The sequence below is a fragment of the Schistocerca nitens genome, chromosome 4, assembly GCF_023898315.1.
Source record: "Schistocerca nitens isolate TAMUIC-IGC-003100 chromosome 4, iqSchNite1.1, whole genome shotgun sequence".
Lineage (NCBI taxonomy): Eukaryota > Metazoa > Arthropoda > Insecta > Orthoptera > Acrididae > Schistocerca > Schistocerca nitens.
Window position 1 is genome coordinate 136892795 of NC_064617.1, and position 25031 is coordinate 136917825.

General features: G+C 45.9%; 1 protein-coding gene across 4 annotated transcripts in view; it reads left to right on the plus strand.

The window, feature by feature from the left end:
* Positions 1 to 25031, plus strand: part of LOC126251822 (uncharacterized protein KIAA0930 homolog) — a 126268-nt gene that overhangs the window by 25162 nt on the left and 76075 nt on the right. For all 4 annotated transcript variants that reach the window (XM_049952483.1, XM_049952480.1, XM_049952481.1 and 1 more), the window contains exon 2: positions 50 to 210. In XM_049952483.1, the coding sequence (XP_049808440.1) occupies positions 50 to 210 (161 nt within the window). The remainder of the gene's footprint in view (positions 1 to 49; positions 211 to 25031) is intronic.

Genomic DNA, 25031 nt, shown 5'->3' on the forward strand with positions numbered 1-25031 from the left:
ATTTGTTCTACAAAACTTATTTAAGATGATTGATTTCTTTTGTTTTCAGATTCTGGTTTTGTAATGCTACAGGGTACAACTTATTGGACAGATCTGTTTGTGAGACACTTCTTGTTTCAAACAGAACATTGTATTGATTGTGATGATCTGCTGTTCTTTGTCAGAAAACGTCATGTAAAAGGTTCATCGCGATATCTTCCAAAATTTGAGGTGAGTGCATCTGGTAACAATTGATCATTCTACAGTAAATTGTGTATATCTTTCCATACACTGAATTATACTACTGTTTTATGTTTGAAGTGGTTTAAAGTTGGCTATATTTATTTCTTGAAGCAAACTGTTAATAAATTAATGGTTTGACTCCCTCTTTTTGTCAAGAATCAGGGCTTACAGCAAGCTTTTTTTATAAAATGAATATGTGTGTGTGTGTGTGTGTGTGTGTGTGTGTGTGTGTGTGTGTGTGTGTGTGTGTGTGTGTGTGTGCGCACGCACACGTGCGCGCACTTTCAGCCATTAAACAAATGTCTTGCTATCTGAGAAAAAAAATGTTATGGGGATGAGTGAGTGGAAGCATGTCATTGATATAGGAAATATGAAGTATTAGCTGCTCACTTTGTAATTGCCTCTGTGGTTGCTTACTTGGCTCACTTGCTGGTGGCAACAGCAACTGTATGCTGACACTTATGGGGTATGAGACCTATAAATCATTTAGGAACACATAGAAGTTCAGTACATACCTGAAATGTGAAAGGATATTAATAAGATGATTGTGTCTTTGTCTGTAAACAAGTAAATTAATGTTGAAATCTTTAGTCACTAGCAGATGTAACATAAAACAATATTTATGAACTCACAAATACGTAATTTCTACACCCTTGTTGACAAATATTTCGTAGGTAATTACTTTGTTGGTACTTATAGCCTTATAGATGATGGCAGACTGTCGCAGGCAGCACACTGAATCAAGATCCACCAAACAAAAAATTACAGATTTTTGTTATCCTGCTGCCAGCAGGAAATTCTTGTGAGTTGCAATCTGTATGCAACACCTTGCAGATGACCCAAAATACACAGCCTGTGATGTGGCAGATAGCGAGGAGCACAGATTCAATTGCAAAAACAAAAAGTAAACATGGGTTACTATTCAGCATATATTAGCAGCTCTGAAAAGAAACAGATCCAATACCATTTTACCAGTGAACTTCTTAGCTGCAGACACTGAAACCTACCCCAACACTATAAAAATGCTGTGAATTAGAAAAAGACCACACAAATTACTGTATTTTGAAAAATGGGAAACGGGGAGAAGCAAAGATGATTTTTGGTTCTGCATCAAATTGCTGTACCACAACTTAACACAAACAGAATACTAGAAGGACAGATGTACAATTTTCCCAAGGAAAAAAGTCTGTAAACACATATCTAGGTGCTCTTGGGTAAATCAGAATCTAGAGCTGATGAATGCACTCACAGAGCTCCGAATTGAATGGTAATAAAGAATGCTTATTTTTATTTGATTTGTTTATATTTTTTATTCCAATGCTGTTTTATTCTGCTTATTTTGTCATCTTCTGCTTTAAAATTCATTGGTAAAGACCAAGACAATCAAAAAATAATTTTTATTTACATGTGGCACATGATGCAAATACTAATGAAGGTGCAGATTGAAATACAGTAGAGCGTCGATTATCCGAAGTAATTGGGGGACTTGGGTGTTCGGAAAACTGGTTTGTTCAGATAATCGAACTGTACATGTTTATTTGCCAAAAAGAAGTACTGTACAGTAAATTTATTAATAAAAACAGGCATCTCTTTTAGTATTACAAAGTAACATACAAAGGCAACTTCAGTAGGAATATATAGTATGTGGCACAGTTTATTAAACAAAAATATATACATATTATATGCGCATTTTGCATGAACAATACACACAGTATACAAAATTAACATTTAAAAACATTTGCTATGCTCGTCTTTTGTTTTTTTATATCCGTAATTGCCAACTTCCCCACCTTGTACTCATTGGATAAAGTGATTGCAGATTCACCTTTTAAAAATCTCGTACTTGTCCCTCGTAGAAAGGACAACACGTTTACATTTAAGCATTTTCTATCGTCAAGTTCACTTCTTCAAGCAGCAGCACACAAGTGGTCGTAACAGAGAACAGAAGGTGACTGTTTGCACCGTGGGAAGCTCTTCTTGGGGGCGCGCAATCCTTCAGACTGCGCGGAGTGGCACGCCTCAACTCTAAGCTGGCACAGCTGTTGCTGTGAACAGCTTTGATACTGCTGCTACTTCTACTGCCAGTGCCAAGCCAACAGAAGTGTGCTGATTGTTGAAACACAGCGACTGGTGGCTTGGCCGGTCAGTAGCGCCTTGTGAAGGCCCCATTAGAAGCAATGTTCCACCAGCGGTGGCACAGTGCGGCGACTACTGTGGGAATCTTGGTTTGGGAGTGAGGGGGATGATGGACGGTAGGGTGGGAGAGTAACAGGTGCGAGCGGGTACACAGTTTGGTTAAGCGTTCGTTCGGTTGACCGACATTCAGATAATCGCCGCTCTACTGAACTATACTTTTAACACCAAGAAGTAGTAGTTTAAGTGAGCAGACGGAAGTGAGTGTGTGTGTGTGGGGGGGGGGGGAGAATTCTGAGTGACCTGCCTATATATATATATATATATATATATATATATATATATATATATAATACAAAGATGATGTGACTTACCGAACGAAAGCGCTGGCAGGTCGATAGATACACAAACACACACACAAAATTCAAGCTTTCGCAACAAACTGTTGCCTCATCAGGAAAGAGGGGAAGGAGAGGGGAAAGATGAAAGGATGTGGGTTTTAAGGGAGAGGGTAAGGAGTCATCCCAATCCCGGGAGCGGAAAGACTTACCTTAGGGGGAAAAATGGACAGGTATACACTCGCGCGCACACACACACATATCCATCCACACATATACAGACACAAGCAGACATATTTAAAGACCAAATATGTCTGCTTGTGTCTGTAAGTCACATCATCTTTGTTTTTTTATATATATATATATTTCCCCAACTTGCCCCTATCTATCCCTATCTCCTCCTCAAGGAAGGAATTAATAGTTGTGAAAGCTTGGGTAATGTTCATACTTTTACATGTGTCTATCAACAGTACTGAATGTTTTGCTACCTGGAGATAAGCATTGGCCTGTAATTCACTCTCGTAAATCTCTGTTGGAAGTGGCAGTTAAGGCAGTGTTTGCTTCACACAGTGACTATTACCATTGAGCTAGCTATGCACTCGTGTATTCACCACTGTCGTGCCATAGTAATGTGTGATGTTTGCAATACAAAATAGAGATTAGTTGTAGCTACTATGTGGGATAACCTTCTTGAAGTTAAAACTTAACCTGCAGTAAGGATCATTTAGAATGTTTGACTAAACAATGGAAAATCCAGGATTGAATAATGATGGTATTATGAATAGGATAGTTGCTACTCAACATGTAGCAGTGATCCCTAGTTGTAGATACGCACAATAAAAAGACTGTTGAACAAAACTTTTGGCGAAACAGGCCTTCATCAGAATTGGACAACGTGCATACATACACTCACGCAAGTGCAACCCGCATAGTTGCGTGCGTGCGTGCGTGCGTGCGTGTGTGTGTGTGTGTGTGTGTGTGTGTGTTTTGTCTAATTCTGATGAAGGCCTGTTTGGCCAAAAGTTTTGTCTACCAGTCTTTTTTGTTGTGTCTATCTGCAATTCAGCACCTCTACTCTATGGTGAGTAGTAGTTATCCATTTCAGAATATTTGACTGGAATGACAAGAAAATATCAAGTGAATTAGTAGGGTAATTCAGTACCTCTCTGGGCAGTAAGTTTACCATCATAATATTACTGAATATTTTCTGTGATGTTGCCAAGTCATAATGGTACTAGCAGCAAGAATAGTATTATGATCCACAGACTGAGTTTCTTGAGGGGAGTGGTTATTACATTGGACTCAACATTCAAGAGGATGATTATTCAAACCTGCATTCGGCCATCCAGATTTAGATTTTCAATGATTCCCCCAAACTGCTCCAGGCAAATGCGGGATTGTCCCATTCAAAGGGCACAGGCTATTTCCTTCCCCATCCTTGCAACTTTCTGAGCTTTTGATCCATCTCTAATGACCTCGATGTTGACAATATGTTAAACCCTGATCTTCCTCCCTTCCTTTCTTTTTCTTGAGTGGGTCAAAACTGTTCCACACTTGAGCACAACCTGCATTGTTTTTGAGACTTTGAGCTGCTGGGATGACAGAGAACCAAAGTACCAACAGGAATAGACTGGACTGCGCCACTGCGCATGCGGCCACAGATACACAAGGCGCCGGATACATTAATCGGTGGCACAGACGTATGGCATATGAATGGAAATAGATCTATGGCTTCACAGTCGATCCACACAGTGATATTGATGTATCACTGCAAGCTGCACAGTCACAATGTCTTTGTGATTTTATTACAGAAACTGCCAGATTCCAAGATTTGTCCAAGCTGAAGTTGCTATCTCTATTAATTAAATTCATCGCCAAGCGAATTTCAACTGCTTCCTTCACTACTGAGTACCAGAAAGATGAAGTCGAGGCTAAAGTTTCGACATTATCGTACACCATAGAGTGCCCAGCGTCAATACAGTGCTCGGACACCACAGATTTATTAGGTTCTAAGAGCCGGGTGTACCTGTGGTGCTCTGTGCATCTCTCCTGGATAGTACGTGTCGTCTGTCCGATGTATGAACGGCCGCACTCACAGGGGATCTTGTAAATCCCAGGCTTCCGAAGCATCAAATCATCCTTAACGAAACCCAGGAGTGCTGCTGTCTTTGGTGGAGGGCGAAAAATCACTTTCCCTTCATGCTTACTGAAGATCCGTCCTATTTTTGATGATAGGCTTCCCAAGTATGGCAGAAAAGCCATCAATTTAAAACTTGCCTTGCCTTCTTCTGATTTTCTTATACCCACAGTTGGTTTCATTTGTAGCGCTTTATGTATCTGCTGTTGTGAGTACCTGTTGGCTTCAAAAACTCTCCTCAGGTGTAAAAGCTCGTCCTCCAGACTGCTCTCATCAACAATGACATGTGCTCTGTGTACTAGAGTTCCGAGTACACTAATCGTCTGTGAAGGATGGTGGCAGCTATTTGCACGTAAATATAAATCTGTATGCGTCAGTTTTTGATCAACCGTGTGTCCCAAGGTGCCATCATCTTTACGCCATACCAGCACATCGAAAAATGGAAGGCAACAGACTGACAGTGTCACCATGAGTAGTCCTTTGTTGCCTTTGGTGGCCAACTTTTTTATGGAGGACTTCGAGGACAAGGCAAGCTTGAAGCCCCCAGTGTTTTGGAGGTATGTTGACGACATGTTTGTAGTGTGTCCCCATGGTGAAGACTAGTTAAAAGGATTTTTAGATCATCTGAACTTCATCCACACACAAATTCAGTTGACGATGAAAATTGAAAATGATGGATACCATTAGAGATGCTAGCAATCGTGGGAGATTTCTCACAATGTCTACATCTACTGAGCACAAACACACTGAGGCTAAAGATGCCAGGACTCGCCCAGCTGCACCTTGGTTCCTTGTGGTATCGCATACTGGAGGAGGTCAGTCCTTTGCTGTGGTTAATCCATTTATTATTTACAAAAGTGTTGATGCAGTTGCCAGCTTTGTGACATCCTGTTCTTGTTTACGCAGTGGCACTTTGCTTTCGGAGACTAATTGTGATTCTCAGGCATAACAGCTGCTTGCAGCACTCCTCCATGGCTATCCTGTTTGTATAGATGCCTATTGAATGTTGAATTCTTCGCATGGTGTTACTTACACAGGTGCTCGATGGTCCAAACTTAGCTGTCTGATAGGGGCATCACTGCAATCCATTGGGTGATGAAAAAGGTTGATGCATCCTTTGTGTTTACAGGCACTCTTTTTCTCACATTTGATTGTGTAATGCTTCCATCAAAGATCAAAGGAGGCTATGGAAGTCATCATGGTCCCACTGTACATTCCAAACCTGATTCACTGCTACCACTCTCAACATTACAACCGCGCTCTAATGTCCCGTTGAAACACAGCCAAATGTGTTACTTATGGTAGGGATGCTAATAAGGGCAATTGCACATGTCTTTCTCCCCAGTGTACCAATTGCAGTGGTGACCATGCAGCCTCATCCCAAGAACGCCCCATGTATCTTGATGAGTGCACCATCCAGATCTGGGTGAAGGAAGAAGTGCCTTGCCTTGTCACTCATCAGTTGTTGGCTATTCAGAAACCCTGCATTTTACCATATGGCACTTACAGTACTGTTCTCACTACACCTCACTCCATGAAGAACATGGCCATGCAGACTTGCTATGTCAAATTCAGCACTACGGTTGTACAATTGCCCAGTGTCACAGTAGCATTCCCGTCTCCTCCTCCTCCAGCTGTGCAACAAGCCACCAAATTTTCACTTTGGATGGCAAAATCATCTGCTACACAACCGACAGGCTGGAAAGAACAGAAGGAATACTCCTGCAAAGACTAAAATTTCTCCAGCCAATAAATACCTGAGCCTTCACTTGCCAACCTTAGAAGCTACAAGAAGGGAAACAAAGGCAAATGGTCTTCTCCTTCACTGACTGGGAAATCCTTGTCAACGGTGTCGCCGAATGGTATCCTCACTCGACTGACCTCCATTTCGACGGTGTGCACTACCTACCATTTTTATGCCCTGGAATCCACAGGCCTAGCCAGAGGCAGTGCCGATGTCTCTGTAGATCTCATGGACCAGGATCCTCCAGCCTTTGCACTGTGTGGCAGTGAGTCTTCAAAGAATAGCACTAGGCAGCCGCCGAGGTGACAGCTCTTCATTTTTTCTCTCTGCCCTTTTCCCCGTCGTGACTCGCCTCCAATGGAACAAAAAGGAGAAATTATAGCTGCTCTTGGAATTGCAGTTTCCACTTGTTTTCTGCCTCCAGGGAACAAAATTGCGCCCTTGAGACTGCTTTGACCTCCTGCATTACTTTCTGGTCTGTTTTGACCCCTCCCCTTCCCCCCCCTCCCACAAGGACGGCCTTCCATCTCATTGGGGGGGGGGGGGGGTCATGCTGTTCATCTGGATCATAGTCAAACCATCTCACAGAACACCCGACTGCAAGCTGTTGCAGCCTGCATTTTCGTTCCTAATTCACCTTTCCCTTTTATGCCATCTACAACCTATGTCATTCGGACATCCTACAACTTAATGGGCAACTCCCTCGCCCCTTTTTTCTGCTTAATGACTTTAATGCACACTATCCTGTTTTGGGCTCTTCATGAAGCTGTCCCAGAGGTACCCTCTTGGCCGACCTTCTCAATCAACTTAACCTCATCTGCCATAACACCGGAGCACCCACGTTCTTTTCAGACTCCTATTCACATTTGGACCTCTCATTCTGCACTGTCCAGCTTGCCTGTCATCTCAAGTGGTCCGTTCTCTCTGACACGTACTCAAGCGAGCATGTTCTGTGTACAAACTATTTGCTGACTCCTACCCCACCTACGTGTAAATCAAATTGGCAGCTTTTAAAGGCTGACTGGAGGCATTACTCCTCCCTGGTGACCTTTGGTGAACATTATTTCCCCAGTTGTGACGACCAGGTTGAATACCTTACAAACACTATCTTTATTGCCGCAAAATGTTCCATTCCTCGCACTTCCCCTTCACAATCCGCACATGGAGATGTGCTCTCCGCGTTTTTCATTATCCTATGATGGAGAACTGCATTCATTATGAACAGTTGCATGCACAGCATTGTTGCTTTCTTCGGGATAGCAAGAGAGCTAGTTGGTTTTTATTTACTAGTTCTTTTAACAGTTCCACTCCCTCTTCCATCGTGTGGATCAATCTTCGACGACTCTGGGGCCAAGGTCCAGTCCCCAATTTCCAGCCTGACCATAGCAAATGATGTCACTGTGAACGCCATTGCTATCTCCATCGCCTTGGGCAGTCTATTTTGCGGAGATTTAGAGCTCCTCCCACTATCACCCAGCCTTCCTCCATCGGAAACGAGTGGAGGATGCTCGGTAATACCCTTCTCCTCTTAGAATCGTGAATGCTAGAATGCTGCCTTTGCTATGCGGGAACTAGATCATGCTCTCACTTCAACCTGATCTTTTGCTCCAGGGTCAGATGATGTTCATATTCATATGTTGCAGCACCTTTCTCTTGCGGGCAAGCACTTTCTCCTTTGTACATACAATCACATCTGGGCAAATGGCACATTTCCCAGATTCTGGCATGAAAGCACTGGCACTTCCATACCTAAACCCAGTAAGGACAAACACCTTCTTTCTAGCTACCGTCCCATTTCTTTCACCAGCTGTGTTTGCAAATGTGATAGAACATATGATTCATGCTTGGCTAGTATGGTGGCTCAAGTCTCACAATTCACTAACCACTCCACAGTGCACTGTTGTGCAGTTGACCACCTTGTCACTTTGTCAACCCATGTCATTAACAGTTTTATGCGGAAATACCAGACTAAGGTCATTTTTTTTTACTTGAAAAAACCCTACTAGAGGAGTGGTATCCTCTGTACTCTTTACATATGGTGCCTCTGAGACAGCCTTTCTGTTTCCTTCAGGAATTTTTAAAAGACAGGGTTTTCAAGATACGTTTGGGTTCTGCCTTGTCGGACAACTTTATGCAGGAAAACGGGGTGCCTCAGGGCTCTGTCCTGAGCATCGTTCTTTTTGCTATCGCCATTAACTCTATTATTGCCTGCTTCCCGCGAGACATCTCCAGCTCCCAGTTTGTTGATGATTTTGCAATCTATTGCAGTTCTCAACGGACTTTTTTCCTTGTGCAGTGTCTTTGGTGATCTGTGGAACATCTTTAATCATGGAGCATCGACAGTGGCTTCCACTTTTTCACTGACAAAACAGTTTATGTGAATTTCTGGCGGCGCAATGGGTTTCTTCCACCATCTTTGTCTTGGGCCTTGCTCTTCTGTTTGATGAAACTATGAAATTCCTGGGGCTCATGTTTGATAGGAAACTTTCTTGGTCCTCCCACGTCTTACCTGGCCACCTAATATACCTTGTCCTTCAGTGCCCTCTGTGTAATCAGCAGTACTTACCGGGCAGCGGATTGGACCACCCTACTCAGTTTGTACCGATCCCCTGCCCTTTTGAAACTAGAGTATGGGTGTTTCGTTTATGCATCTGTATGTTCATCCATCTTATGCCATCTAAATAGAATTCACCATTGTGGCATCCTTTTGTCCACTGATGTCTTTTACACTATCCCAGTTGAGAGTCTGTAGGCAGTAGCTGCTGAACTACTGTTGGCATACCAAAGTGATGTTCACATGAGTGGCTTCATACGGCAGTCCACATTGGACTTCATTCACTTCCTAAGGACACTACTTCAGATTCTATCACTGTAAGTTTCTAGACCTTCACATGGAACTTAGCGATAGTTCCTTTGTGTGCACTGATGGCTCTCGAAATGACCGTGGTGTCGGGTGTGCCTTCATCATTGGCACCAACCAGTTTCAGTATCAGCTTCTGGAACACTGCTCAATATTTACAGCAGAGCTTTTTGCCCTGTATCAGGCCATGTAACACATCCAGCGACACATGCTTTCCATTGTGTCATCTGCTCTGATTCCGTCATTGCCCTTCAGAGCCTGTGTGTGTTGCATAAAGTCCATCCCTTAGTGCAACGGGCCCAAGAAAGCTTCCATTTGCTCACTGCCACTGTGATGTTTATGTGGGTCCCAGGTCACATCCATCTGACGGGAAACAAGGCTGCTGACGCTGTTGCCAAGGCTGCAATCCTCCTACCTCGGCTTGCTAGTTCTTCAATTCCCTCCAATGATCTCTATGTTGCTGTCTGTCAATAGGTTGTGTCACTTTGGTTTCACCACTGTCTTCCCTTCATGGGAACAAGCTCCGTGGAATTGAACCTCTCCCACCTGCTTGGCCGACCTCCTCTTGGCTCTCTTGCCGTGAGGAGAGCATTTTAGCTGGGTTGTGTATTGGGTGCTGTCGTTTTAGCCATCACCATTTGTTAAGTGGACACCCCCCTCCTCCCCCCACGTTTTATGCTCATTGATGGTTTGCCGTTTCCTGATGTTCTTTTTTTAATGACTTATGTTCTAATGTATATTTGCCATCTGAATTAGTGAACGACGTGCTAACTGTTGACAGCATTTTACTTTTTATCCATTGTAGCAATATGGTGAAGGACATCTAATCTATACTTCAGGACTTCTGTTCTCTCTATGGCATATTTTGTGGATCTTCCTCCAAGAGGAAGTCCTTGCTTTTAGCTGTATTTCTTTCCGACAGTTGGGCTTAATGTGTAGTCACTTTTAACTTGTTTTTGTCTTTGTGTTCTAAGGTTATTACATGGGTGCATATGACCTTAGTTATTTTAGCACCCTAAAACAAAATAAAACAAAACAATCAGAGAGGTTTTGTCAGATTTGTCCTAATGACCATTTTCTAGTGCATGCTCAGTGAAAGTGGGTGATAAAACCCACATCTCTTCTTTTCTGTATTGTTCTACAGTGCACGTTGTTTGTTACGAGGTAAAACTGGTTGTGCTCACAAGCATCAGTTGTTCTGAGACTTGCTGCATCCTTAACTTGTCTCAGTATTGCCAGATTTGTAACAGAGGCCTGAAGAGGGATTTAAGCAGAAAGATATCTTCCCCAACATCGAACCACAGAACTGTAAAACAGCAAAATTTTTTTCCTGCTCCTCATCATTGGTGTAATTGCAATTCTTACTTGGAATCACTTCATTTAGTTGGTGATTGTTCTAGCTATTGCCAAAAAATAAAAATATACTACATATATTCTCAGTAGCGACTTACACAACACATGCATTTATGTAACCTCGTGCACCATTTAATGTTGTGGGCTCAAAATTTCCTTGCTAGATACAAAAAACAAGCACAAAATCAAGAAGCAGAAACACACAAAAATGCAATCACATTAATTTAACATATAAAAACACTGCAAGTCCGTTGAAATGAATTTTACAGAAGCTGTGAAGTGGAAGTGGGTGAGAGTTGTGAGGGGGAAGCAAATATTTTTCTAGGTAATACAACTTTATTACAAAACAAAATTGAACTATAACTGGAGTTTAGTTATGTATAAAACAACAATAATAATAATAAAATAAAACTCTGCTCAAAGGGTAAAATTCAGGCTAGAAAACAAACAAGAGTAATGTATTCTGTAACTAACTGCATCAGGAAATATGACCCAAAGGCACTACTAAATGCAGTAAGTGAACCAAAGTACATAATCATTACACATTCAGCACTGCTGGGTTGCAAATTCAGCCAGTGCAGTGTAAACTTTGATAGAGGAGAGGACTGTCAACTAAATAAGAGTGTTCCACGTGGGAAATCTTAAGCAGAGGGCATGCAGCACAAGGCACAGACACTGCCCGTGCACATCAACCAAAAGAATTTTGCTGGCACCAGGAACAAAACTAACCAGAATACTCCCCTTGGAACTCCTCTTTGCAGTTGGCATTAGTATCTCTGTGTTCTCCTCCCAAATCAACAGCTGCTGCACTGTCTTGTTGCACAGTTGTCCTCCCACCAACTTGTTGCTTACCAAGTGTCTTCCTTGTGCCACTGGCTGGGTGTCTATCTCACTCCTTCCACTGCCTCCAGTAAGACTTCACCATATAACTCTGGTTGCTTTCTCCTGTACACTGGTGGCACTAACTGTGGCCTCCTTTGATATTTCCAGCACTCTCCCATCTGTAGTGAGAAGACTCCCTATTGGTTGGGCACCAACTGCTGAATGGGATGGGACTTATGCTGTGCTACAATTATCACGACACAGTCGCACTTGCTGAAACTAATTGGAACCCTCCCATCCCACCCCATCCCAACCCCCGCACCCGCCCCATCACGTGCATTGCGGTTTGGATTATGTGTGGAACCTTAGACCATTTTCCACATCATCCAAAGTATAGGCAGGTTTGAACTAGGAAATATAAGCTCAACATTCCCTTGCTGTTGCAATTTCCTTCAAAACAACTATCAGTGGCTTTATAAACCTAAGGATTCGATAAGGCTTGTGAAACCATGGTAAGAGCTTCACCAACAACTTCATCCCAACTGTACTCAACCTGATAAAATTTCTCAGAGAAACTCGATCCCCTAACCTGAATCTATTAGGTTGTCTTCTCTTATTATGTGCTTAGATTCCTGTCCACAGTCTGCTTGAATGTTTTCCATGGCCTGATGCGACTTTCCCTAATCTTTCCAGAAGATACATAATTGAGTAGCATATCGGCGATAGACCATAAATCAGATAGGACTGAATTTGACTGAAAATCAAACATAAGCACTGCTGCAGTGACCTGATGTGCCTCATGTTTCACTGTGTTGAAGGTACGCATCAACCACTCCAATGTCCGATCCCTACAAGTATGATATTGGCAGAGGAACACAATTATCACAGTATGAAGGTTTTGATTGACCTCTCTGTGAAGGAGTGATTCGGATAATACAGGATTCTGTTAGTGCCTCACTCCTGACCCAACACAAAAATGTTTAAACAGTCTAGAAGTGAACATGCTAGTGAAGTCAAACATCAAAATCTGGCATGGACCAAAGGTAATAAACAACAAATGGCTGCCTGCACTACAGCTGCATGGATGGGAAACAGCCAGGAAAACCTTTAAAAGGCATCCAATGAAACAAATATATACTTCTTTCCAAAACATGAGTGAGGAAACAGACCCACAAAATCAACATACCAGGTGATCCAAAAGTCAGTATAAATTTGAAAACTTAATAAACCATGGAATAATGTAGATAGAGAGGTAAAAGTTGACACACATGCTTGGAATAACATGGGGTTTTATTAGAACCACCCCATATTGCTAGACACATGAAAGGTCTCTTGTGCGCGCCGTTTGGTGATGATCGTGTGCTCAGCCGCCACTTTCGTCATGCTTGGCCTCCCAGGTCCCCAGAACTTAGTCCGTGCGATTATTGGCTTTGGGGTTACCTGAAGTCGCGAGTGTATCGTGATTGACTGACATCTCTAGGGATGCTGAAAGACAACATCCGACGCCAATGACTCACCATAACTCCGGACATGCTTTACATTGCTGTTCACAACATTATTCCTCGACTACAGCTATTGTTGAGGAATGATGGTGAACATATTGAGCATTTCCTGTAAAGAACATCATCTTTGCTTTGTCTTACTTTGTTATGCTAAATATTGCTATTCTGATCAGATGAAGTGCCATCTGTCGGACATTTTTTGAGCTTTGTATTTTTTTTTTTTTTTTTTGGTTCTAATAAAAACCCCTGTTATTCCAAGCATGTGTGTCAATCTGTACCTCTCTATCTACATTATTTTGTGATTTATTAAGTTTTCAAATTTGTACTGACTTTTTGATCACCCGGTATATCTTTTTCAATTGCTGCTCTACTGGTGTTTGCTAGCAGTAAAAGATCTACAATTCTATCTCATCGTTCTTGTGTCAGAACCCAGACATTTCCAGGTAAACTCCTCATGAATATTAGCATGGGTTTTATGTACCACCCCCCCCCCCCCCCCACCCAATTCCCAAGTATTCGCCCATAAAATAGTGATGAAATTAGGCAAAAAGCGTTGGAACAACCTTGGCGGAAACTACAATCATAGGGTGGTGATCATTCCAGGCCTTACAATACAAAACCCCACCCTTCAACAAATACAGCATAACTTTTTCACCTCTGGCCAACTTCTCTCTTATTTGTCTGCGTATCAACCTGCGTCCAATATCTATTGACAGCCTTAAGCAGAGCTAGAAGCTCCCTTGAAATCAGATTTAATTAAATAAGAATTCAGGAGCAGGTCTGTCATTCTCTCAGTTCAGTCTCTTGCAGCATCATTGTGAAAAATTCTACTTAGGCTATCTGCTGTGACATTGTCTGTGTCCCTTACAAACTTGACTCGAGATTGGAATGCAGAAATCCAAGTAGCCCATCTTGCTAGTACATCTAGGACTGACCAAAACCCAACTCAACATCTGATTATCGATTTCAAGCTGGAATGGCCTGTGCTCTTGGTAAAAATGGGACATACCAAAACCAAATAACATGGCTAGTACTTCCAACTTTCTTTCAGGCTGTGACAACACTCAGGACACGTAGGATACAGGTCATGTACCATCTTGGCTTTTTGCAGTAGGACAACTGCAGTGCCAGTCAAGAAGACATTGTCTGGACAGTTAATTGCTTAAAATCTGGGATCACCAGTCCTAGGGCAAATGCCAAAGTTTGCTCAAGCCCTTCGAAAGTGCTCGCTGAGCCTCCAGTTCCCCACTAAAACGTGCATCCCTTTTTTCACAGTTTGTTTAGATGCCTGGTTTGCTAAGCAAAATTGAGAATAAATTTTCTAAAAAAATTAACCACGTCAATGAAACTTTCCACTTCCTTAGGATTAATGGCAGTAGAAATTTCATTATTGCCTGAGTTCCACTTGTGGTCATCCCCAGTTCACATGGCAACGCTACATCCTCCAACAATGCCTTCTCCAGAAATTCAAGCTTAATTAACTTTGTCATGTTTAACTATTAAACCTCCTCCCCTTAATTAAGTAAACACTTCCCTCAGATGATGTAAATGCTGCTTCCAATTGAGGCCTAAAATAACTAAACCATCTAGGTAGTGGTACACATACTTTAATTTGATATCCAAAAATAGAGTCACACATTTGGGATAAAATGGCAGCTCAAGTCATGAGGCTGAAGAGTACTTTTACTGTATGATTTGTATTTGTGCACAACTAGTTTCAACCTTCTAGGCCATTCTCAAGTGATTTTGTGGTGCTGCAATGGAAAACTATGCTTTACGTTTTGAAATGTCAGTGTCTTTAAATTTGTGTTTCCTATTCATTTTGGTTCACAAATGCTGTCATGTTGGATTGACAACTTGACATTTACAAAGGTATTAATTAAACTAAAAAAAAAAAAAAAAATTCCAGTCAGTAGTAAATGCAGTGGTTTGTTGGAACCCTCGTAGAGTGGAATCTGACAGTAAGCTTGGTTGAGATGCAAGGCAGTAATAACCTGCACACCTACAAACTATACAAAACAGGTGTCAGATAAGGCAATGGAATCAGCCTAATGACCACCTTCGTACTTACTCCTGATAATCCCCACCACCAGCCTTGATCTGTCAGAAGTGTTTGCACTGAGAAAATGGAAACAGAATAGGGTGATTTGGAGGGGTGAATCGCATCCTGTTCCAATACTTCTCCTATCAGACTCTTCAATTCTTTTGTATATGTAGGGGATAAAGGGTAAGGTGGTTTTCCTGCTGAAATGGTACCCAAAAGCTCAATCTTATACAGGGTGGGGAAAATAAAAGTGGCCCAGATCAGATGAGTGGATATGATTGGATGTGAATGTATTCATTCGTGGCAGTATTAACAGAGGAGGAAAAACCTACAGTTACTTCTAACACTTCCAACAATATCCCCCAGGGGATCCACAACTCTTTTGTGGATACGTGCGTAGCGAGCACGGGACCCCGAGCTGATGTGGCCTTCCTTCCTTTCCAGGCTGCATACCTTCCCTTTCCGCATCCTTCCCCATCCCCCATCTTCGCCCCCCCCCCTCACCTCTGGCTCTTTCCTTCCTTTTCTCCCCATTTGGGGGAATGGTTTGTGCCTACGTCCGGAGACGGACGCTTGTAAATGTACCACATTCTTCGCCTTCCTTACTTGTAAGTCTTCGTCCTTCCTTTGTCCTTCTCTTTTCCTTACCTCTTCTCTCTACCCTTTTCTCCGCTGCGGCGTTTGAGACCTCTTCTTTCCTTTCCCTTTCTCTTTCTTCCTCCCTGTGCGTGTCTGAAGGCCGACCCACGCACTTCCATGCGTAGCCGGTGACGGGGTAACGCGTAATTCCCCGCCCCGGGTAGACAGGTAGGACACGTACGTACCCCCTGGTAACGGCCAGGCCCAGGGAGGGGTGATTACCTGAGCTGATACCTTCCGAAAGTGCCGATTGGTCCCTCCGTCCGTTTGTCGGGAGGTGTGACCTGAGGTGTGAACAATCACCTAAGGCGGGAGTGCCCTCAGAGAGGGCCCCCACAAGGGAGGAGCGCGCCATCGGAGACGCCGGTAATCATGGGGGATTCTTCCGCAATGGTTTCCTCACCTTCCACTATGTCTGCTCACAAACGTAAGTTCACTGAGTCTCAACCACAGTCAGTTCTTCCATCGTTGCCACAGTTCCTTGTTGTTTCTCGGTCTGACGAAGGTCACGACTTCTCCACAGTCAACCCTTTCATTATTCAGAAAGGTGTCGACGCAATTGCAGGTCCTGTAAAGTCTTGTTCCAGATTACGGAATGGCACCCTGTTGTTAGAAACACACAGTGCCCTCCAGGCACAAAAATTGCTGCGTACCTCACTACTACACACATTCCCTGTCCGGGTGGAACCGCACCGTACCTTAAATTCCTCGCGTGGAGTTGTTTATACACGCTCCCTCAATGGACTGTCTGACGAAGAAATTCAGCACTACCTGTCAGACCAGGGCGTAACGGCTATTCATAGGGTTATGAAAAGGGTTGACACGAAGATCATTCCAACCCGCACTGTCTTTTTGACATTTGACAAAGTGCAACTCCCATCGAAAATCAAAGCAGGCTATGAGATAATTTCCGTTCGTCCTTACGTCCCAAACCCTACGCGTTGCTATCGGTGCCAGCGCTTCAATCACACCAGCCAGTCCTGTTCTAATCCGGCCAAATGTGTTACGTGTGGCAGGGATGCCCATGAGGGTGCTTGTCCACCTCCATCCCCTCGCTGCATCAACTGTATGGGTGACCACGCTGCTTCCTCCAGAGATTGCCCAGTTTTTAAGAACGAAAAGCTCATCCAGGAAATAAGAGTGAAGGAAAAGGTGTCGACCTTTGCTGCTCGGAAATTATTCGCCAGTCGACAGCCCACCGTGCCTCAGACAGGCAAATACAGCACTGTCCTTGCTTCTCCTCGGCCAACAAAGGAGGCGGCCACGCAGACTTGCGACCTCACCTTTAGTGCCACGGTCGTCCGATCGGCCAGCGCAAAGATCGCCCGTTCAACTTCACCACTTTCGCCTGCCCACTCTTTGGCTCACCCTTCGTCGGGTTCTGCTAAATCTCGAGCCCAAAAGTCAGACACCAAGACTTCTAAAAAAGAGCATACTCGTGAAGAGTTTTTACGTACGGCAACTTCACCACCATCGGTTCCTCCTTCCTCTAAACCTCATACTTCCAAGAAGGCTACAAAGAAACCCAGTTCCTCTCCTTCTCCGCCAAGGCGTGTCCCATCCACAGCGCCACCTGGCGGAAATCGCCCTCGGCCGTCTTCTGTGTTGCCGAGGCGCACTGCTGGTGGCCGGTCAACCGGCCGATCGCTGGTGGCATGAGCTGCTCCTGACCAACCTATGGATCAGGATCTTCTGCCTTCGGCTGAATGCCATTCCCTGCTGTCGGTCGCAAACTCTGAGCAGTCGTTGAGTTGACAGCACCCTTGGTCACAATCCTCTATTTTCTGTTCACCCTATGTCCATTATCCACTGGAATATCCGCGGCATTCGAGCCAATCGGGATGAATTGTCGATCCTCTTACGATCCTACTTGCCGGTCATCTTCTGTCTTCAGGAAACAAAGCTGCGTCCTAATGACCGCTTTGTTCTCCCTCATTTTCAGTCCGTCCGATATGACCTCCCCTCTGTGGAAGGCACTCCGGCCCATGGAGGACTCATGATTCTTCTCCATGATACTCTCCATTATCATCCAATCCCCTTAGACAGTTCCTTCCAAGCTGTCGCCGTCCGTCTTTCCCTTCCTGGATACACGTTCTCTCTTTGTACTGTATACATTCCATCGTCCACACCAATGGCACGAGCTGATCTCTTTCATCTTCTTGGTCAGCTTCCACCCCCCTATTTGCTGGTTGGGGACTTCAATGCCCACCACCCGCTTTGGGGATCTCCACATCCTTGTCCACGTGGCTCACTATTGCTGGACGTCTTCCACCAAGCGGATCTAGTTTGCCTCAACACTGGGGTCCCCACGTTTTTGTCTGCCTCCACGACAAATTTCTCTCATTTGGACCTTGCGATCGGTACTGTTCCGCTTGCTCGGCGCTTCGAATGGTTCGCCCTTGATGATACACACTCGAGTGACCACTTTCCATGTGTCCTTAGGCTGCAGCCTCAACTGCCATATATGCGCCCGCGACGCTGGAAGTTTGCCCAAGCCGATTGGACACTTTTTTCGTCTCTAGCGACATTCGATGACCGTCGCTTTCCCAGCGTCGACGATGAGGTCACACATATTACCGACGTTATTCTTACAGCTGTGGAACGTTCAATACCACGCACCTCCGAATTGCCCCGGCGCCCCCCAGTTCCTTGGTGGAACGAGGCATGCCGTGACGCAATCCGTGAGCGGCGACGTGCTCTTCGCATTTTCCGTCACCATCCTACTCTGGCAAACTGTATCCGCTATAAGCAACTCCGTGCGCGATGCCGTCGCGTCATCCGCGATAGCAAGAAGGCAAGCTGGCAATTCTTTATTAGCTCCTTTAACACCTTCACTCCCTCCTCGGAAGTTTGGAGTCGGCTTCGACGGTTCTCAGGCGCGCCTAGTTTCTCCCCGGTCTCTGGGCTCACTGTCGCGCATGATACCTTAGTGGACCCCGTCGCAATTTCTAACTCATTGGGTCAGCACTTTGCTGAGATTTCGAGCTCTTCAAATTACCCGCCAGCGTTTCTCCCGAAGAAACGTGCAGCGGAAGTGCGACCTCTTGCGTTTTCTCCATGCGGGAACTCCAACATGCCCTCTCTTCTTCTCGCTCCTCCGCCCCTGGATCGGATGGTATCCATGTCCAAATGTTGCTGCATTTATCAACCCATAGTCTGCGTTACCTCCTTCGCCTTTATAATCGAATTTGGACCGACAGTACCTTTCCCAGACGATGGCGGGAAGCTATCGTCGTTCCCATTCCGAAACCTGGAAAGGACAAACATCTCCCCTCTAGCTATCGCCCCATTTCTCTCACGAGTAGTGTCTGTAAGATTTTGGAGCGTATGGTGAATTACCGTTTAGCTTGGTGGCTGGAATCACGCAGTCTTTTAACACCTGCCCAATGCGGATTCCGAAAGCATCACTCTGCAGTTGACCATCTTGTTGCCCTCTCCACTTATATCATGAACAATTTTCTCCGGAAACGCCAAACGGTAGCAATATTTTTTGATCTGGAGAGAGCGTACGATACCTGTTGGAGGACAGGCATCCTCCGCACACTGTTCTCTTGGGGCTTTCGAGGCCGGCTGCCGCTTTTTCTTCGCGAATTTATGGCAGAGCGAACATTTAGGGTGCGGGTGAACACTACTCTCTCCCGTACTTTCTCTCAAGAAAACGGGGTACCCCAGGGCTCCGTGCTGAGTGTTGTACTGTTTGCCATCGCTATAAATCCAATTATGGATTGTCTCCTTCCTGACGTCTCGGGCTCCCTCTTTGTGGACGATTTTGCGATCTACTACAGCTCTCAACGGACCAGCCTTCTTGAACGACGTCTTCAAGGATGTCTCGATCGCCTCCACTCTTGGAGCCTCGAAACCGGCTTCCGTTTTTCTCCCAGTAAGACCGTTTGTATTAATTTTTGGCGACGTAAGGAGTTTCTTCCGCCCTCCTTACATCTAGGTCCTGTCAACCTTCCGTTTTCAGACGTCACTAAATTCTTGGGTCTTATGTTTGACAGAAAACTGTGCTGGTCCTCCCACGTTTCCTATCTTTCGGCTCGCTGTCTGCGAACGCTCAACACCCTTCGTGTCCTGAATGGTACCTCCTGGGGAGCGGACCGAGTGGTCCTTCTCCGCCTCTATCGCGCCTTAGTGCGCTCGAAATTGGACTATGGAAGCATAGTCTACTCCTCTGCTCGGCCGTCTATTCTTCGGCGTCTCGACTCTATCCACCACCGTGTATTACGTTTAGCGTCTGGAGCTTTTTACACTAGCCCTGTGGAAAGCCTTTATGCTGAGACTGCTGAACCTCCGCTGTCCAATCGGCGAGCGGTCCTTCTGAGCCGTTATGCTAGCCATCTGTCTTCCATGCCTGCTAATCCAGCCCATGACCCTTTTTTCGATGCCTCCTTTGATGTAGGGTATGCAGGCCGCTCCTCCTCCCTACTACCCCCGGGAGTCCGCTTCCGTCAACTGCTCCATTCTCTTTCCTTCCGCTTTCCTAAAACCTTCTTGACAACTTGGGGTACAGCACCACCTTGGCTCCGTCCCCGGATCTGTCTGCTCCGTGATCTTTGTCAATTTCCCAAGGATGGTACACCTTCACTTGTTTATCGTCGGGCATTTGCTGCTCTATGTGCACAAATGACGGACACCACCTTTATTTACACCGACGGCTCGAAAACATCGTTGGGTGTAGGGAGTGCCTATATTGTTGGCGACGCCCCAAATCACTTTCGGCTTCCCGACCAGTGTTCGGTTTATACTGCGGAGCTTTTCGCTGTTCTCCAGGCTGTCCACTACATCCGCCGCCATCAGCGGATGCAGTACGTAATCTGCTCAGATTCTCTCAGCTCTCTCCTCAGTCTCCAAGCTCTTTACCCTGTGCACCCTCTGGTCCACCGGATTCAGGACTGTCTGCGCTTGCTCCACCTGGAGGGCGTCTCGGTGGCGTTCCTCTGGCTCCCGGGACACGCTGGTATCTGTGGGAATGAGGCGGCTGATATAGCAGCCAAGGCTGCAGTTTCTCTTCCTCGGCCAGCTATTCAGTCGCTTCCCTTCACCGATCTACGGAGCGGTTTATGTCGCAAAGTTGCTCATTTATGGCATGCGCATTGGTCAACACTTCCCCGCAATAAATTGCGGGAAGCGAAAGCCCTTCCTTGCGCTTGGACCTCTTCCTCCCGAACGCGTCGTCGGGAGGAGGTAATTTTAGCTAGACTCCGGATAGGGCACCGTCTTTTTAGCCATCGACATCTTTTAAGCGGCGATCCTCCCCCACTCTGTCCCCACTGCTCTCAGCTGTGGACGGTAAGACACCTTTTAATTGAATGCCCCTATTTTAATCCGTTACGCTCCCGTCTACAGCTATCGCCTGATCTATCGTCGATTTTAGCAGATGACACGCGCTCAGCCGACCGCGTTCTCCAGTTTATTAGTGACAGTGAAATGACGTCAGTCATTTGAAGTTTTATCGGGGACCATCAACCCCTCTCTGTAGTGGACTTTTAAGCCTTGTTTCTGCTTTTAGTGTCCAATTTTTTGAATTTCGTTCCCATTTTTGCTGTTTTCCATTTTCAGTTTTTATTCTTTCCTCAGTCACGGACCGGGCGCTAATGACCATAGCAGTTTTGCGCCCTAAAACCAAAATCAAATCAACTTCCAACAATATGAAGCAACTGGCCATACAGCCAGCTGAATCTTGGAGCACATTTACACAATCTTCATGCCTAACAAAGTTATTAGCAGAGGTCAGTCTGGTCACAGCCCTAGCTAGCCACTCAGGTCACCTGATCTGTGTGGGGAGGCCTCAAGTCTAAGATGTATCACAACCACCCTCATGGAATCCAAGAACTGCAGCAGAACATTTTGAATGAGACCAACAGTCCAGCTTCAACCTGCCTTCAGCAGCTTGCTGACCAGCACACAAAAGCGCAAAGAGATGAATGGTGGTCACTTTCAACATCTGCTATAGTCGGATTATTATTGTATTTCCTTTCCTCTGCTGAGTTTCTTTGTACCCTGGAACTCTCCCCCTGCAGGTCCGGGGGTTAGAATAGACCCGCGGTATTCATGCCTGTCATAAGAAACGACTAAAAGGAGTCTCCAATGTTTCAGCTTTTCTATGGTGGTCCACCTTTTCCAAAATTCTGTTGATAGTGCGTGCCAATTGGGGGAGGATGCCTTACGTGGTGTTTTTTGTCAATCGTGCACCATGATCTTGCATGTTACTTAGTGTCATGTAGTGAGCTTTGCATCCAATGTCTTATGGTTGCCTACTCCTTGTCTCTTGCGCCATCTCATCCTTCATGCCCACGTCAGTTCTGGACCATTTTGGCACCCAAACTCGAGCTCGGTAGCCAGTCCATTGTGGTGGGGTTGTCATAAACCCACTTGATGGTAGCCCCCTGACAACACAGGGATCACACTGCTGATGCCAGAGCTGAGACCTCCCCACATATGTCAAGGAGTAGGTGCCCATCCTTTCTGGGGCACCAGGACTCCCACCAATGGCCATCCCGCCAGGTGACCCTTGCTGAGGCTGGGTGGCACCTGTGGGGAGAGCCCATGGTCGGAGTGGGTGGCATCAGGGCAGATGACCTGCAGTGAAACAGCCTAAACTGAATCATGCTGGCGGTCGCTCAGCCCCAGCAGTCTCAAAGCAAGTAAGGAAGTATTTTGATGCTGCAACCTATGATTCCCGATCATTCGCCTCCCTGGCCACACCTTTGGAGGACCGTTGGGTGACCAGGTCTCGCTAGCCATATTCGCCTCAGTACCTATTTTGCAGCAGGACTGATGAAGCAACCTTTCAGGCAACGAAGCCCCATTTTTTTGTCAACCGTCTTGAAAAGATAGGTTTGGGGAAGTGGCGGCATTGGCTGAAGTGCACAGCAGGTTGATTTTGATCTAAACGGCCTCCCCAGCCCAATCGCAGGTGTTGCTCGCCTGTGACAAGCTGGGTGACATCCCTGTCTCTATTACGCCCCATAAAAGCCTTAACATGGTCCAGGGTATTATTTTCCCTTGAGACCTCCTTTTGCAGTTGGATGAGGAGCTACACGCCAACTTAGAGCGACACGGTGTCTACTTCGTCAGTCACGTGCATAGGGGGCCCAAAGACAACGGGTTGCTACCGGTGCCTTCATCTTGGCTTTTGAGGGTGACACGTTACCTGAAAAAGTCAGGGTGATGGTTTGCCATTGTGACATGAAACCATACATTGCTCCTCCTATGCGCTGCTTCAAGTGCTGGTAGTTTGGCCACATGTCATCTCGCCGTGCCTCCAGTGCTAAATCGGGGATTGTGACCGTCCTCTGCACCCGGGCGCTCCATGTGTGCCTCCTCCCATTTGTGTCAACTGTGGGAAGCACCATTCCTCATGCTCACCTGACTTCCCTGTTCTCTATAAGGAGCGATGAATAATGGAGATAAAAACCCTGGACAGACTCACCTATCAAGGTGCAAAGAGGAAATACAAGCGAATTCATCCTGTTCAAATGACTACATCATTTGCTGCGACTGTGACTTCGTTGCCCCCGTTGGCAACGGCTGTCCCTGTGTTCTTCCCCCGTGTCCGTGATGGGAGACACTGCTTCCTCTGGTGCTCTCAAGGTACCTCCTTTGGGAGATCAACCCCCCCCCCCCCTCCACAAATTAACGGGGATATCAGCACCCTCCCCCCTCCCCGCCAGCCTCCTGCGGTTTCTCTCACGCGGAAAGGGTCTCTTGGAAGTCTACCTTCTAAGGCATCCTCCAGTGCGACAGCTACCATCAGTCAGTGCCTCAAGGAGCCACGAGTGGCCGATTGAAGATCTTCCCACTCTTCGCCTGTCCGTGGCCCTCCTTCTGAGGCGCCCTCCCAGGTTGCTCCTAAGGAGCACCGGGAGGAGGAGGAGGAGGAGGAGGAGGAGGAGAAGAAAAAAAAAGGCTGGGTAAGAAGGAGAGGTTCAGGTTGCCTCTGTGCCATCTGTTACTACCAGCTCTGCATCTGAAGACGATTTGCAGATTTTGGCGTCCCTCGATGACCTCTATCTCGCCTCTGCCTTGGACACAATGGTTCTCAATTCAGGCTCTCCTTCAGTGGTGGTAGATGACTCAGCAGCGTAATCTGCCTCCTCAGTCCCTTCATGCCTTTTGCGGCTATAGACAATGTCACCCTCCAATGGAATTGCAGCAGTTTTTTCCACCACCTTGCCGAGCTCTGACAACTTACACCAGCCTTCACCCTTTCTTCTGCATTGTTCTCCAGGAAACTTGGTTTCCAGCAATGTGAATCCCCACCCTCCATGGCTATTGGGGTTACTATAAGAATGAGGCAGCTTATGTGAGGAAATCTGGTGGAGTCTGCGTCTATGTCCTTAACTCTCTTTACAGCAAGTGTGTACCTATTCAAACACCTTTAGAGGCTGTCACTGTTAGGGTGAGGTCACCACAGGCTGTTACTGTCTGCAGTATCTACCTTCCACCAGATGGTGATGTCCCACAGCATGTATTGGCTGTACGGATAGCCCAGCTGCCACCACCTTTTCTGTTACTGAGCCACTTTAATGCCCATAACCCTTTGTGGGGTGGATTGGTGACAACAGGCCGGGGCACTGTCATTGAGCAAGTGTTGGCACAGGTCACCTTTCTCTCTCAAATAATGGTGCCTCCACACATTTCAGTGTGGCGCATGGCATGTACTCAGCCATTGACCTTTTGGTCTGCAGCCCTGGGCTTCTACCATCTGTCCAATGGAGTGTGCATGACGACTTTTGCGGTAGTGACCACTTTCTGATCTTTCTGACACTGCCACAGCATCATTCTTTTGGGCACCTCCCCAGATGAGCCTTGAATAAGGCTGACTGGGACTCCTTTGCCTCCATTGCCACTACTAAGCCTCTTTCTCATTACGCCATTGATGTGGTGGTTCACACGATAACCACTGGCATCGTTTCTGCAGCAGAATCTGCAATTCGCTGTTCTTCTGGGTCCCCTCGGCGAAGGACTGTGCCTTGGTGGTCACCAGAGATCGCTGAGGCGATTAGAGATCACAAGCAGGCCCTCCAACATCATAAGTGGTACCCATCACTGGAACACCTCATTGCCTTTAAGTGGCTCCATGCCTGAGCCCGACGCCTTATTCGCCAATGGAAGCTGGAGCGCAGGGAAAGGTATGTCTCCACCATTGGCATCCGTACCTATCCATCGCAGGTTTGGACCAAGATTAGGTGACTCTGTGGATGTCAGACCCCCGTCAGCGTACCTGGGATT